At 40.2% G+C, this 17,962-nt stretch overlaps 1 protein-coding gene across 1 annotated transcript in view; it reads right to left on the bottom strand.

The window, feature by feature from the left end:
* Window positions 1-15,504, bottom strand: part of dnah9 (dynein, axonemal, heavy chain 9) — a gene marked incomplete at both ends in the record, with an annotated part of 202,183 nt that extends 186,679 nt beyond the window's left edge. The window contains 9 exons of the mRNA XM_084061956.1: window positions 387-554; window positions 1,164-1,379; window positions 2,236-2,447; window positions 5,203-5,333; window positions 10,429-10,569; window positions 11,210-11,397; window positions 11,595-11,705; window positions 11,796-11,916; window positions 15,413-15,504. Coding sequence (XP_083918082.1) covers window positions 387-554; window positions 1,164-1,379; window positions 2,236-2,447; window positions 5,203-5,333; window positions 10,429-10,569; window positions 11,210-11,397; window positions 11,595-11,705; window positions 11,796-11,916; window positions 15,413-15,504 — 1,380 coding nt within the window. The remainder of the gene's footprint in view (window positions 1-386; window positions 555-1,163; window positions 1,380-2,235; window positions 2,448-5,202; window positions 5,334-10,428; window positions 10,570-11,209; window positions 11,398-11,594; window positions 11,706-11,795; window positions 11,917-15,412) is intronic.
* Window positions 15,505-17,962: the final 2,458 nt, after the last annotated feature.

Genomic DNA, 17,962 nt, shown 5'->3' with positions numbered 1-17,962 from the left:
TGTACCTGGTTGCTGACGTCCGTACAGTCGTAGGGTTTTTCTATATCATGTACCTGGTTGCTGACGTCCGTACAGTCGTAGGGTTTCTCTATAACATGTACCTGGTTGCTGACGTCCGTACAGTCGTAGGGTTTCTCTATAACATGTACCTGGTTACTGACATCCAGACAGTCGTAGGGTTTCTCTATATCATGTACCTGGTTGCTGACGTCCGTACAGTCGTAGGGTTTCTCTATACATGTACCTGGTTGCTGCCGTCCGTACAGTCGTAGGGTTTCTCTATACATGTACCTGGTTGCTGACGTCCGTACAGTCGTAGGGTTTCTCTATAACATGTACCTGGTTGCTGACGTCCGTACAGTCGTAGGGTTTCTCTATACATGTACCTGGTTGCTGACATCCAGACAGTCGTAGGGTTTCTCCGTCAGGGATCTGTAGGTTTCCAGGAAGTCTTGGTAAAGACACTGGATCTGTTGACCCACGCTCCGCCCTGCGACCCCCCCCACCTCCACCTTCTCCAGCTTCATCAGGTCCAACGCTGTGACCAGGATGTCCTGAGGACAGAGGAGACATAATATACTGTAGAGGACAGAGGAGACATAATATACTGTAGAGGACAGAGGAGACATAATATACTGTAGAGGACAGAGGAGACATAATATACTGTAGAGGACAGAGGAGACATAATATACTGTAGAGGACAGAGGAGACATAATATACTGTAGAGGACAGAGGAGACATAATATACTGTAGAGGACAGAGGAGACATAATATAGTGTAGATGACAGAGGAGACATAATATACAGTAGAGGACAGAGGAGACATAATATACTGTAGAGGACAGAGGAGACATAATATACTGTAGAGGACAGAGGAGACATAATATACTGTAGAGGACAGAGGAGACATAATATAGTGTAGAGGACAGAGGAGACATAATATACAGTAGAGGACAGAGGAGACATAATATACTGTAGAGGACAGAGGAGACATAATATACTGTAGAGGACAGAGGAGACATAATATACTGTAGAGGACAGAGGAGACATAATATACTGTAGAGGACAGAGGAGACATAATATACTGTAGAGGACAGAGGAGACATAAAGACATACTTTTACTTAAGTAAAAAATATGTGAGTACTTTTTCCACCACTGCTCACCTTGATGGTGTGGACTCTGTCAACAAAGCGGTCCAGTCCAGAGAAGACCAGGGTCGGGGAGAAGTCCCAGGAGGAGTCCTGGTGGTTCAGCTCGGTCCTGGTCTGGTGGAACGTGGTTCTGAAGACGTTCAGGACGTCCAGGCAGGTCTCCACCTTCACCAGGCTCTCTGGCCCCTCCCCCTTCAGGAGCTCCTCTGGGTTCAGGTAGAGCCGAGCCTAGAACCAGACCAGGTCTACATTTAAACCAGAACCTCTACATTTATACCAGAACCTCTACATTTAAACCAGAACCTCTACATTTAAACCAGAACCTCTACATTTAAACCAGAACCTCTACATTTAAACCAGAACTTCTACATTTAAACCAGAACCTCTACATTTAAACCAGAACCTCTACATTTAAACCAGAACCTCTACATTTAAACCAGAACCTCTACATTTATACCAGAACTTCTACATTTAAACCAGAACCTCTACATTTAAACCAGAACCTCTACATTTAAACCAGAACCTCTACATTTAAACCAGAACCTCTACATTTAAACCAGAACCTCTACATTTAAACCAGAACTTCTACATGTAAACCAGAACCTCTACATTTATACCAGAACTTCTACATTTAAACCAGAACCTCTACATTTAAACCAGAACCTCTACATTTAAACCAGAACCTCTACATTTAAACCAGAACCTCTACATTTATACCAGAACCTCTACATTTATACCAGAACCTCTACATTTAAACCAGAACCTCTACATTTAAACCAGAACCTCTACATTTAAACCAGAACTTCTACATTTATACCAGAACCTCTACATTTAAACCAGAACTTCTACATTTATACCAGAACCTCTACATTTATACCAGAACCTCTACATTTATACCAGAACCAGAATTGGTTTAGAAACATACAGGCTACCATTTCAGACTGAAACTTCTAAATAAAATGACTGAAAAGCCCATTTGACCAGGACTTTAACAGAGATGTGTTCTGTACCTGGTTGCTGACATGGTTTAAAGAGGACGTCCAGGCAAGAGTAACATGTATGAACAGTGTTAGTGTTAGATAACCTGTTGTATGAGCAGACTGCAGATCTCCTGCAGCAGAGTGATGATTGGCTGGGGGGCGTGGTAGTGGGCGGAGTTCAGCCACACCAGGCGCAGGGCGTGCATCACAGGGCCGATGTGACCCTTGACCTCTGGGAACTCTGCGTTCTCCAGGTCTTCAAACAGACGCTGCAGCGGTCTGAGGTACGCACAGGCGTCCATAGCCTCTTCCAGCGCTGCAGGGCAACAAACATCCTTCATTATAACATCAACATGTAGCATTATAACACTAGCTTTATAACACCAACATGTAGCTTTATAACACCAACATGTAGCTTTATAACACTAGCTTTATAACATCAACATGTAGCTTTATAACACTAGCTTTATAACACCAACATGTAGCTTTATAACACTAGCTTTATAACACCAACATGTAGCTTTATAACACTAGCTTTATAACACCAACATGTAGCTTTATAACACTAGCTTTATAACACCAACATGTAGCTTTATAACACTAGCTTTATAACATCAACATGTAGCTTTATAACACTAGCTTTATAACACCAACATGTAGCTTTATAACACTAGCTTTATAACACCAACATGTAGCTTTATAACACTAGCTTTATAACACCAACATGTAGCTTTATAACACCAACACGTAGCTTTATAACACCAACATGTAGCTTTATAACACCAACACGTAGCTTTATAACACCAACATGTAGCTTTATAACACCAACACGTAGCTTTATAACACCAACATGTAGCTTTATAACACCAACACGTAGCTTTATAACACCAACATGTAGCTTTATAACACCAACATGTAGCTTTATAACACCAACATGTAGCTTTATAACACCAACACGTAGCTTTATAACACTAGCTTTATAACACCAACATGTAGCATTATAACACTAGCTTTATAACATCAACATGTAGCATTATAACACTAGCTTTATAACACCAACATGTAGCTTTATAACATCAACATGTAGCTTTATAACACCAACACGTAGCTTTATAACACTAGCTTTATAACACCAACATGTAGCATTAAAACACTAGCTTTATAAGACCAACATGTAGCTTTATAACATCAACATGTAGCTTTATAACACCAACATGTAGCATTAAAACACTAGCTTTATAAGACCAACATGTAGCTTTATAACATCAACATGTAGCTTTATAACACCAACATGTAGCTTTATAACACTAGCTTTATACCACCAACATGTAGCTTTATAACATCAACATGTAGCTTTATAACACCAACATGTAGCTTTATAACATCAACATGTAGCTTTATAACATCAACATGTAGCTTTATAACACCAACATGTAGCTTTATAACACCAACATGTAGCTTTATAACATCAACATGTAGCTTTATAACACCAACATGTAGCTTTATAACACCAACATGTAGCTTTATAACACCAACATGTAGCTTTATAACACCAACATGTAGCTTTATAACACCAACATGTAGCTTTATAACACCAACATGTAGCTTTATAACACCAACATGTAGCTTTATAACACCAACATGTAGCTTTATAACACCAACATGTAGCTTTATAACACCAACATGTAGCTTTATAACATCAACACGTAGCTTTATAACACCAACATGTAGCTTTATAACACCAACCTGTAGCTTTATAACATCAACATGTAGCTTTATAACACCAACATGTAGCTTTATAACACCAACACGTAGCTTTATAACACCAACATGTAGCTTTATAACACCAACACGTAGCTTTATAACACCAACATGTAGCTTTATAACACCAACATGTAGCTTTATAACACCAACACGTAGCTTTATAACACCAACATGTAGCTTTATAACACCAACATGTAGCTTTATAACATCAACATGTAGCTTTATAACACCAACATGTAGCTTTATAACACCAACCTGTAGCTTTATAACACCAACAAGTAGCTTTATAAAAGATATGCCAGCTAGGGACCCCCATAAGAGAAGATTTTTACGGCTCTAGCAGTGATTCACAACCATTTTAATGTCTACGACCCCCAGTTTGACATGCATTTAGGCTACGGACCCTTTTTCTATATTTCTATAGCTTGGACCCCAATTTATATTGTAAAATCAATGTTAATTTAACTCTGAGAGTGAACACATGGGACCAAATGGACCCTTACAGGCCTCTGAGAGTGTACAAATGTACACTCTTAGAGTTACAGACCCATAAGGGTCCATTTGGTTCCTAACTATCCATCATTTAGCTGGGGGGCCCCTGGAACTCCCTCAAGGACCCCACTTTGAGAACCAATGCATTATAACACCAGCTCTATCAGTGGTTATGAAACGTTTTAAATTCAAGTACCCTCCGTAACTATGAGAGTGCACAAATGTGCGTTGCAACGCCTTGTGAGCTTGTAGATCTGGTATTTTGGCCCAGAATTAAGATGCTATAGGTTTAAGTGGTGTCACCTGTAGAGATGAATAAATTAAGTGGTTCACCTGTAGAGATGAATAAATTAAGTGGTGTCACCTGTAGAGATGAATAAATTAAGTGGTTCACCTGTAGAGATGAATAAATTAAGTGGTTCACCTGTAGAGATGAATAAATTAAGTGGTGTCACCTGTAGAGATGAATAAATTAAGTGGTTCACCTGTAGAGATGAATAAATTAAGTGGTTCACCTGCAGAGATGAATAAATTAAGTGGTTCACCTGTAGAGATGAATAAATTAAGTGGTTCACCTGTAGAGATGAATAAATTAAGTGGTTCACCTGCAGAGATGAATAAATTAAGTGGTTCACCTGCAGAGATGAATAAATTAAGTGGTTCACCTGCAGAGATGAATAAATTAAGTGGTTCACCTGCAGAGATGAATAAATTAAGTGGTTCACCTGTAGAGATGAATAAATTAAGTGGTTCACCTGCAGAGATGAATAAATTAAGTGGTTCACCTGCAGAGATGAATAAATTAAGTGGTTCACCTGCAGAGATGTCCTGCTGCATCCTGCTGAAGGGCTGGTAGTAGCTGCTCTGGATGAGCTGCAGCAACGCTGACATCTTTATCACCTCCAGGGTTTGGAACTGGGCCTGAATGCTCTGCAGGTCTGCATGTCTACAGAGACAATAAACTGATTTATATACATGTCTACAGAGACAATAAACTGATTTATATACATGTCTACAGAGACAAGAAACAATAAACTGATTTATATACATGTCTACAGAGAGAAGAAACAATAAACTGATTTATATGCATGTCTACAGAGAGAAGAAACAATAAACTGATTTATATACATGTCTACAGAGACAATAAACTGATTTATATACATGTCTACAGAGACAAGAAACAATAAACTGATTTATATACATGTCTACAGAGAGAAGAAACAATAAACTGATTTATATACATGTCTACAGAGAGAAGAAACAATAAACTGATTTATATACATGTCTACAGAGAGAAGAAACAATAAACTGATTTATATGCATGTCTACAGAGAGAAGAAACAATAAACTGATTTATATACATGTCTACAGAGACAAGAAACAATAAACTGATTTAATATGCATGTCTACAGAGAGAAGAAACAATAAACTGATTTATATACATGTCTACAGAGATAAGAAACAATAAACTGATTTATATACCCGGGGCGCTGCTCAGCTGCGAACCGTGTCCATGTCGAATCCGCTCAAGATTGTTTGTTAAGTGTGTTATATGTTTGTCTGACTTTGTCATCGCATGTTAGGATGACTAAATGGGAACGAAAATGAACTGTCAGTGGTTTATACTGATTTTGGTGGGGATCGGTGCCCTTTGGGGAGCACAGTTCTCAGCTGCCACACAAACAACAACTAACCCGAACGCCGACTTCGGCAGGGGAATGAGCCTCTCCTATAGCCGGGAATTCCTGTTGGAGCTAGCAACCCAAGAGGACAGAAACCAACACCGTTTACCACCGGTGATTTTGGACAACATCCCACCCGAGCTGAGACGGCCAGCCAAGCGTAGGAAACGAGGAAAGAGAGGAGGTATTCGCAACCGACTTCGGCGAAGACACACAAGACCGCCGCTCCCTGCTATCATCCTCAGTAACCTGCGCTCCCTGAACAACAAGGTGGACGAGGTCCGAGCCTATGCAAGGTATTGCCACGAATTCCGCGAGGCATCTTTATTATGCTTCACGGAGAGCTGGCTCAAATCTGATGCGCCCGACTCCCTGTTTGAGATCAATGGATTTACTCTCGTGCGAGCTAACAGAGACTCTAACTCGGGAAAGTCCATAGGGGGAGGTATCATCGCGTATGTAAATGACCTCTGGTGTCGACAGTTTACTGTAAGAGAAACGATCTGCAATAAGAATGTGGAGATCCTTTGCATAAGTCTGAGACCCTTTTATTTACCTAGGGAGTTTGGAAGTATCCTGTTGTGCGCGGTGTATGTGCCGCCCAGTGCTAATGCTGCGCAAGCGGCCGCAACCATCGCGGACTGTGTCCATAACCAACAGCAGAGATATCCAGGTGCACCTACTATTGTTCTGGGGGATCTGAATCACTGTTACTTGGACAGCACTCTGCCTGGTTTTAACCAGTTTGTAAAAAGTCCCACCAGGAAAGACAAGATCCTTGACAAATGCTATGTGAACGTTAAAACGGCATATGAATCCAGAATTAGACCCCCCATAGCCAACTCTGACCACAACGTGGTGTACCTGATCCCTACCTATAAAACAAAACTTAAAGCTAGCAAGCCAGAGGAGAGGGAAATAAGGAAATGGTCACTTGAAAGCAGGGAGAGGCTGGGAGCCTGCTTTGACTGTACAGACTGGGACACATTCCACAGCAGCTCCGTAGATGAAACCACCACTGTAACCAGCGACTACATCAACTTCTGTGTGCAGATGGCTATTCCTACGAAGAAAATTAAGATCTATCCCAATAACAAACTGTATGTGACCAGAGACATTAAAATCGAGATTAACGACAGGAAAGCTGCGTTTAAGAACAAGGACTTGGCCAAACTTAAGAGTTTGGACAAGAACCTAAAGAAGAAAATTGGGGAGGCGAAACAGGCTCATAGGAAGCGTTTAGAGGACTCATTTCAAGCAAATAACCCTAAAAGACTCTGGGACACTATGAAAAGTATGACCGGTATGTCTCCTTCCAATAAGCCAATTGTGACGGACAACAAACTGGTGTTTGCAAATGATTTAAACAGCTTTTTCTCTCGCTTTGAGTCTGTAAACGATGGTCTAGATAAAGGTGTAGATTTAATTGATGCGTTGGTGCCCTCTAGTGGGGATAGAATCACTGTCAGTGAGGAGGAAACCAGGCGCATATTTCAGCGTTTAAACGCAAAAAAAGCCCCTGGTCCCGACCTAATAAGCCCCCTTATTCTGAAGGATTTTGCCACAGAATTGGCCCCTGTCTGGCAGCCCATTTTTCAGCACATTGTTGATAATCCACATACTATACCACAGGCTTGGTTGACCGCTCACATAAAACCACTGCCAAAAAAGCCAAACCCTAAAGAACACAATGATTATAGACCAATAGCACTCACATCTGTTATCATGAAAGCTCTGGAAAAAATTATGGTTCATCATCTCAACAATGCCATATTTAACTCACAGGACCCATTTCAATTCGCTTACAAGCAGGGTCGTAGTACAGAGGATGCAGTTGTCACATTGGTTCACGTCATCTCTAAACATCTTGACAAACCAAAATCCTATGCTAGAGGACTTTTCCTAGATTTTTCTTCTGCTTTCAACACAATACAGCCGGACTTGCTCCTCACTAAAATGGTTCAGTTACACATTAATCCTTTTGTTATTCAGTTTTATCTCAAGTTCCTCACTGACAGAATTCAGTATGTAAAGGTAAACAAGACACTCTCCTCTCCCATCAGGACCAGAGTTGGTGCACCCCAAGGTTGCATTAGCTCTCCTGTATTGTTTACTCTTTACACGGCAGACTGTAACACCTGCGAGTCAAATCAGTTTCTTCTGAAATATTCAGATGACTCTACGCTAATAGCTCTGATGACTGACAGTGATGACCCGAAACAGTACCAGTGTAGCGTTGACCGGCTTGTGGAGTGGTGTGACAAAAATAATCTGATTATCAACACTAAGAAAACTGAGGAAATTATATTTGGTCCTGCTCCCGGTGATAAGACACCACCGGTGACAATCCATGGTTCAGCTATTGAACAGGTCCCATCTTACAAATATCTGGGGGTGATGATAGATGCCACCTTATCATGGTCATCTCATATTGATTATATTTGTAAGAGGATACAGCAGCGTATGTACTCCCTACGCCGACTTAGATCGTTTGGTGCTAGCAGTCAGATCTTGTCCCTTTTCTATACGTCTGTTGTTCAAACTGTGATGTTGTACTGTAGCACGGCCTGGTTTAACAGCCTATCAATGGTATATAAGAACAAACTGTATAGCCAAATTAAGATCTGCGCTAAAATAGTTGGTAGGCCAGTCGAGGCTGTGTTACGTTCCTTTAAAGAGGCCCAGATCAATAGTATGCTTAGACTGGCAAAGAGCATCTCCTCTGACCCCTTACATGTTTTAAATGATGAATATCAACTGATGCCCTCCGGGAGGCGGTTTAGAGTCCCTAAATTTAAGAAAAACAGGCTAAAGAACTCTTTTGTACATCAGTCTGTTCTGCTTTTAAACCAGAGTCGGTAAACCAAGAGTATTTGTTCTACTGTTCTTGTTTCTGTCTGCTTCTGTGATGTATGTCCTGTAATGTACTTTGTGTAATGTATTGTGTATGTCCTGCCTGTATCTTGAACGTCATGGACACAAAGCAAATTTCGGTGAAAGCTGACAATAAAGTTGTATCGTATCGTATCGTATCGTATCGTATCGTATACATGTCTACAGAGATAAGAAACAATAAACTGATTTATATACATGTCTACAGAGAGAAGAAACAATAAACTGATTTATATACATGTCTACAGAGAGAAGAAACAATAAACTGATTTATATACATGTCTACAGAGAGAAGAAACAATAAACTGATTTATATACATGTCTACAGAGAGAAGAAACAATAAACTGATTTATATACATGTCTACAGAGACAAGAAACAATAAACTGATTTATATACATGTCTACAGAGATAAGAAACAATAAACTGATTTATATACATGTCTACTGAGACAATAAACTGATGTATATACATGTCTACAGAGACAATAAACTGATTTATATACATGTCTACAGAGACAAGAAACAATAAACTGATTTATATACATGTCTACTAGAGATAAAGATAGATAAAGATACACCTTCAGGAGGCTGCAATTCAAAAATGGCCCCTGTCCAAGTCCTAACCTACCCCATGTCCTAACCTAACCTACCCCCCCCCCTCTCTTTCTTTTTTGTACATATTTTTCACCCTTCATACCAGTAACCTGTAAACTGATTGTATGACATTCTGTATAGTAGTGTGTATATCTGTCTGTCTCTTATATGTCAACATGATTTGTGTGCATGGGGATCTCATCTTAAACAAGCTTAGTGCTTAATGAGCTATCCAGTTTAGTAGACCTTGTATTGCGAATTTGTACTTCCATGTACTGTTATGTACTGTCATGTACTGTTCTCATGTCTTACTAAATAAAGTACATCAATCAATCAATCAATCAAGAAACAATAAACTGATTTATATACATGTCTACAGAGAGAGGAAACAATAAACTGATTTATATACATGTCTACAGAGACAAGAAACAATAAACTGATTTATATACATGTCTACTAGAGAAGAATGAATCTACTGTAATGGTTAAAATGGAGTTTGAAGTTACGATGGGTTTGTATGGGAAGGGGGCGTGTCTGATTAAATTAATATCAAATATCTAAATACTGAATCAAGCCACTTAAAACCTGTCTGTGGTGAAACACACTGAGTATTATTAGTAGTAGTAGTAGTAGTAGTATTAAACACTGAGTAGATGTTGAAATGACCCTAGACATGTTGGAAAGTGAAATATCCCTTTAATAAAAGCTGTCCTATACCTATTCCTCCAGAATAAAAGCTGTCCTGTACATGTTCCTCCAGAATAAAAGCCTTGCTGTACCTGTTCCTCCAGAATAAAAGCCTTGCTGTACCTGTTCCTCCAGAATAAAATCCTTGCTGTACCTGTTCCTCCAGAATAAAAGCCTTGCTGTACCTGTTCCTCCAGTACAGCAGTTCGGTGGGTCTGGTCTCAGAGCAGTCTGTCTTTAGGACCGTGTGGATCTGGTGGCTCCACTCGATCACCACCGTCTCTACTGAGTGGATCACGCTCTGATCTACTGACGTCGCATCCCCTCTGGTACACACACACACACACACACACACACACACACACACACACACACACACACACACACACACACACACACACACACACACACACACACACACACACACACACACACACATTTAGCACAGTGTAACATAACGACAGTCTATGAGCAGTCAATCTGGGAACCCATCGCCAAATAAAAAGGAAAAACAGCGCCCTCTGCTGTTTTTCACTTGGCTCTGGGCGGAGCTGAATGGACGACCCGTGCTCAAGGAAATATTCAAAAATAGCCGATATACAAGCTCGCAGCGTGGCACCAAGTGACGTGCTGTGAGCTTGTATATCTGCTTTACTGGAGTTGTGGCGTACGGCATGGATCAATTCTGTTAAACATAAAATTCAAGTTCAACAAAGTTTGGAAATTTAGGAAATTGTCTCCAACGCTGCCTTCAGATCTGACATGGATCTGACATGGATCTGACATGGAAAGACATGGAAAGAGGCGTTTGCATTTCTTTCATCATAGCAAACGCTGCACACACACACACACCGCGCACACACACACACACACACACACACACACACACACACACACACACACACACACACACACACACACACACACACACACACACACACACACACACACACACACAGTGTGTACCTGTTCAGAGCACAGAGGTCCAGTCGGTCCAGCCCTGGAGGAAGGGGCAGGGTGGTCTTTCCTCTGACCCGTCCAGACACCATGGAGGCGTGTCTCTGCAGAGAGTGGACGTGACGCAGGAGGTCCTGAGAAACCACCTGGGGCGTGGCACCGTGGTTCTGATGGTTAGAGAGCAGAGGAACCACCACCTGGAACAAGAACATCTCAATATGACAACCTTCTGATGTGTGTGTGTGTGTGTGTGTGTGTGTGTGTGTGTGTGTGTGTGTGTGTGTGTGTGTGTGTGTGTGTGTGTGTGTGTGTGTGTGTGTGTGTGTGTGTGTGTGTGTGTGTGTGTGTGTGTGTGTGTGTGTGTGTGTGTGTGTGTGTGTGTGTGTGTGTGTACCTTATCAAACAGAGCCAGACATTGGTCTAGAGGACATGGAGACATGTCTCCATGGACAACATGTCTCCTCATAGACTCTGTGGTCAGAGCTCCTCCCACACCTCTCTTCTTCTTGATGAAATAAACACACTTGTGTTTGTTGTTGTTGCTGCCGGGGGGGGGGACAGAGGAAGGGGGAGGGGGGTTGGCCGGGAATCGAACCGCGGGCAGCAGGTGGTTACCGGTGTGGTTCAGGGACAGCACCAGGGTGGTCCGGTCCGCTCTGTCCAGGAAGTCCTGGATGAGACGCTGGTTGTCCTCAACGGAGACGCACTGCTGCCACCTGGTGGACATTACACAGTTTGTTTGACAAAGTATATTTTGTTCCAGGGAACAACATGCAACATGCTATTTAAATATCTCTCTCTCTCTCTCTATATATATATATATATATATATATATATATATATATATATATATATATATATATATATACTATCTAAATATACCCTAACCCATCTAAATATGAATAAATACATGTATGAGAGTCTTCTAGTCCATTGGTTCTCAAAGTGGGGTCCGGGGACCCCCAGGGGTACTTGAGGGAGTTCCAGGGGGTCCCCAGCTAAATGATAGATTAGGTACCAAATGGACCCTTATGGGTCTGTAACTCTGAGAGTGTAAAAATGGAACCAAATGGACCCTAACATACACTCTCAGAGTTACATTGACATAGATTTTACAATATAAATTAGGGTCCAAGTGATAGAAATGCCATTAAATGGGGGTCCGTAGCCCTAATGCATGTCAAACTGGGGGTCCTTGAAATTAAAATGGTTGAGAATCACTGCTAGAGCCGTAAAAAAAAAAAAACTCTTATGGGGGTCCCTGGCATATCTTTTGAAATGGGGGTCCGCGGGCTAATAAGTGTCAATTTGGGGGTCCTTGACATGAAAAAGTTTGAGAACCACTGTTCTAGTCTTCTTCTCTCTCTCTATATATATATATACATATATATATATATATATATTTTATTTTTTTAAAGCCTTGGATCATATAAACAACATGCTTATCTAAATATGATCTAAATATGAATAAATACATCTATGAGAGTCTTCTAGATACTAGCCTACTGTAGTTAGAATGAGTTCTCCTTAAAGGAGTAGTTCACCCAAAGAATTGCTTATTTTCTATCAATTACACACCATGAAGACTTGAATTCATGGAGATGTGTTTGTTTTCGTCTCATTCCTGAGACAATGATTAGACGAGTTCCTCTCAAAAACACATCAGCATCTTTCCACCTGCTCATCACATTATTGTCTCAGGAAACAAAAAAAAGGACAAAAACAAACAAATCTCCATGAATTCAAGGCTTCATCGGGTGTAATTGATAGAAAATAAGTCATTTTTTGGGTTAACTATCCCTTTAACGCTATTTGACTGGCAGCCTCTGAACTTTAGTAAATAATATAGCTGTAGAATACAACTCTCGTATTTATGATTCTGACGTTTTCAATCTATGAGGGTTCACCCCCCATGGAGACAGGGACTTTCTGCACTATGCCCCGTAGACACTTACCCCCACGCCCCTAATGTTAACTGTCTCTACGCGGTAGTAGTTTAATGTAATAATCCATATCTTTCAATAAAGAAGTGTTTTAATGCCGTCTGTGGCCGAACGCCATTTTTTCACCCTCGTTTACTTCCTGTTTACATTGAGTGTAATTCTGGGCTTCACCAGATGCGCCCCCTCACTACCCGTCACTACCGCCCATTGGGAACTTCCAACAGAATCGGCCACAGACGGCATTAAAACACTTCTTTATTGAAAAATATGGATTCTCACATTAAACTACTATCCCGTAGCGAGAGTTAACATTAGGGACGTGGGGGAATAAGCACCTTTATTTTCAAGTTGTACACGTTTGGAGTGTCTACGGGGTATAGTGAACCCTACAACTCTCATAGATTGAAAACGTCAGAGTCATAAATACGTCTTAGAGAGTTGTATTCTACAGCTATAAATAATAAAGACAACACTTTCACTACTCACCTAAAACAATGTGTTTTAATGTGTTTAAAGTCTTCATGTCCTTAATGTTTCACTACTCACCTAAAACAATGTGTTTTAATGGCTTTAAAGTCTTCATGTCCTTAATGTTTCACTACTCACCTATAACAAGATGTTTTAATGTGTTCTTAGTGGGAACACTCTAAAACACACTTCTTGCACAAACTTCCTCGCAGTAACCAATGTTGCCATGTTTAGCGAGAAAAACAAGCAATCAGATCTATGAAAACAATCACAAAAAAGCGACTAGGCTAGGGCTATTTGAAAATAGCAGATCTACAAGCTCACAACGCGTAGCGATGCGACGCATTGTGAGTTTGTACTACCAATATTTACAAACAACTTTGCAGAAAAAGAAGCCCAATGTCGCTTATAATAAGTGGACATGGCAACACTGCTGCCGGCAGCCGGAGTGTTTACATTTTACAGAGACCTGTGTGGATAGACACAGCTGTGAGCCGACCAATCAGACACAGCTGTGAGCCGACCAATCAGTAGCAGCAGCAGCGTGATACGTCACAGCTGTAGCCCCGCTTAGCCTTGTTCAGACCTACATATAAATAAAACACTTTCACCTAAAACAATATGTTTTAATGTGTTTAAAGTCTTAATGCCCTTAATGTTTCACTACTCACCTAAAAAACAATATGTTTTAATGTGTTTAAAGTCTTAATGTCCTTAATGTTTCACTACTCACCTAAAAAAAACAATATGTTTTAATGTGTTTAAAGTCAGACCTACACAGGACCCTATGCGCATGCCCAGGACTGTTTAGTACCACCAAAGATTGTTAATATAGCAAGATACACATTCTCCATTGGAGCCACTAAAGGCGAAGCAGTAGGCTACACAAATCCTACAAATGGTCTCCTAAGTAGGCGTGGTTTTCTTCTCCCCCCAACCATCCCACCACCCCCCCCCCCTCTCCCTAACAAGCCATGTGGATGTGTATTTGTGTATTTTCTTCATTAAAGAAAATAAATGCTTTACATGTTTGAAAGTGCACTGTTATCGGCAACCTATGAAATTCCCCCCACAAACACACATGTATTATTCAGTCTAATGCTAGATGTGCTCTTGTTTCTGCTCAAAATGTTAACCTTATACATATACATATATATATATATATATATATATATATATATACATATATATATATATATATATATATATATATATATATATATATATATATATATATATATATATATATATGTATATATATATATATATATATATATATATATATATATATATATATATATATACAGGGACGTGCACAGATAGGCTCTATGTGGTGCTAGAGCACCTGCCCTTTGCCCTCTTGACCAGAAGTGCCCTTTTGAAAAAAAAAGGAGGAAAAAAGGTTTTGTTTTTTTCAGTTTACAGCAGGTGTCTTCAACAGGGGGTCCGGGACCCCTAGGGGGTCCTCAGAGTTACTACAGGGGGTCCGCCAAATCTTTATGTGATATGATTTATCTTTTTACCATAACCACTCGAAACCTAGCATCCCTTTTCTGAGGAGAACTTTAGCCAAAAATAGCAGATCTACAAGCCCACAACGCCTCGCGCTGCGAGGCGTTGTGAGCTTGTAGATCTGCTATTTTTGGCAAAGAGGTGTAGGTGAGAGGGAAAAAAGAGCAGACCAAGTAAACAAAAAAAAGTATAATTTACTTGAGCACCTGCCCCCCAAAATGTCTGTGCACGCCACTGTATATATATATATAAATCCTTAGTATATATATATATATATATGAAGTCCTACCTGTCCTGTTGTAGTCTCAGTGAAGATAACACACAGTCCTTAATGAAAACACAGCGACTGTCCTCTTCATCACACTGAGATGAATCCTCCATATGATCCATATTATATATTATATATAATATATAATATATATATTATATGAATCTACCGTCCATCACGTTCATTAATATCATCTACGTTTTACTTACTCCTAACAGAGTATTTCTACGTTGCTACTTTTACTTTAAAGTTACAAATGTTGAGTATTCTAACGTCTCCCTCCTGTTAGTTAGGCTGCTTTGTAGATCTAATGCTCCTGGAGCCGCATGTGTTAGAAGTGATTGTGTCCTGTGGTCTCCATGGTAACGGGGGGGGGGGGGGGGGGGCGGAGCGGGGGGTATTGTGTATTAGAACTAGAAGTGATTGTGTCCTGTGGTTTCCATGGTAACGCAGTGATTTGCTATTAGTGGCTAACAACAGTAGTGGACTTAAAGCATGTCCCTGGTCTGAAAGAGTTAAAGTAGCACCCCCTCACCTAAAATGTTCACAAATAGTGAAAATAACTGATCTACAAGCTCACAACATGTTGTGATATGCAGTTAATGCTGTCTGTCTGTCTGTCTGTCTGTCTGTCTGTCTGTCTGTCTGTCTGTCTGTCTGTCTGTCTGTCTGTCTGTCTGCCTGTCTGCCTGCCTGTCTGTCTGCCTGCCTGCCTGTCTGCCTGCCTGCCTGTCTGTCTGTCTGCCTGTCTGTCTGAGGTTGTGTTGCTGTTAAGGTGTCCTCTGGTTGTCATGGTAACACAGTGTTTGCATTAATGAGTTTGTTGCTCAGGGCTAGAATATATTAAAGGGATAGTTCAACCCAAAATGTTTTTTTTCCTATGGATTAGTCACCCCATAAAAGTGAGGGCCCTACAGAGTTAAGCAATTACTTTACCTCTGAGCAACTTGTCCCCCCATGTCTAAATAAACCATGACTAAATGTAAACAACAAAATACATGTTCTTTTCAAGTCACATCATTCTATGAATCATCTAGACATTTACAGTATAATGCTAGCATAAAGTACTAGTGCAAGGAACATGCACATTTGCATTTAAACATTAAATAATAAGAGAAAACGAAGTTTGTGGATACAATTACATCGACTGAACCCACTGGCAGTTGATGGTATCACTGTTATGTCTTGTTTATGTATAAAACTCGTAGTTATGAAGTTTCAACAGAGCTAGTAGGTATAGATCTGCAGAAGAAGTTTGACTTGCACAATATAACACCCTGAATGGAACGGTGTTCACTCTCCATTCCGACATCTCACCACTCCGACTAGTGGCTTCCGCGTGCGGTTAGGGTTAGGGTTAGGGTTAGGTATAGGGTTCGTCAACGTCGGAAAGGCGACATGTCGGAAAGGAGAAATGCACCCGAATGGAACAGCTACGGGCCCATTTTCATTCATGTTTGACCAGTATTGATACTTTTACTTAAGTAAAATGTGTGAGTACTTCTTCCACCTCTGCTTCACATCCATTCATTTAAAGTTACTTTTCCATTCAGTAGATTTGTGCACCATCGTACGACGGTGTCGAGCGCCCAAAATAGCCGATCTACAAGCCCAGATCTGCTATTATTTTCATCAGAAAGCTCGCTTCCTGGCGTCTCCTTCTTCGACACTCAGAACAAACGACTCAGTGTCGCCCTCCTGTGGTTCATCGTTGCCTCCACACTCTGGCCTTTGAGTCCCAATGTGATGCAAAATGTGTTAAAAAGTGGATAATAGCGCCCTCTGGTGGGTGATCTACCAAGTGTAGGTAATTTATGAATGTATGTTAACTTTATTTTATCTTCATGTTGTTATTATGTGTTTTACATGTTTTATTGTTGTATTAAAAGCTTTATTTTATCTTCATGTTGTTATTATGTGTTTTACATGTTTTATTGTTGTATTAAAAGCTTTATTTTATCTTCATGTTGTTATTATGTGTTTTACATGTTTTATTGTTGTATTAAAAGCTTTATTTTATCTTCATGTTGTTATTATGTGTTTTACATGTTTTATTGTTGTATTAAAAGCTTTATTTTATCTTCATGCTGTTATTATGTGTTTTACATGTTTTATTGTTGTATTAAAAGCTTTATTTTATCTTCATGCTGTTATCAGGTGTTTTACATGTTTTATTGTATTAAAACATAGAAGAATATTTAACACAACTGTCGATTGAAAATAAAGAAAGTTTCACAACAAATACGGGACTTGTTTGAGTTATATTACTTGAGAAGCTAGTCCGCTAGCTAACTTGCTAGCTGGCTAGTCGGCTAGCGGATGTAAACACAGACACATTTTAAAGATAGAGATTTCCGGTGTGTTAAGTTGAAATCGGTGACCTATTGAATTCTGTGACTAAGTACTGCGGCTGCGCTGTCGTCGAAAATAGCCGATCTACGAGGTCCGGGTACTAAAGTATAATTGGTGTCCAGCGTCAGAACAGAAACGGAAAACGAAAAAAACACTTCAATTTCCGTTTATTGCATGGGCGCACGGATTGAAAAACGGAATAACCACTTGAATTCTCCT

The sequence above is a fragment of the Gymnoscopelus microlampas genome (assembly GCF_963454915.1).
Source record: "Gymnoscopelus microlampas genome assembly, chromosome: 7".
NCBI lineage: Eukaryota > Metazoa > Chordata > Actinopteri > Myctophiformes > Myctophidae > Gymnoscopelus > Gymnoscopelus microlampas.
The sequence above is the reverse complement of the archived record's forward strand: the minus strand, read 5'-3'. Positions and strand labels throughout refer to the sequence as shown.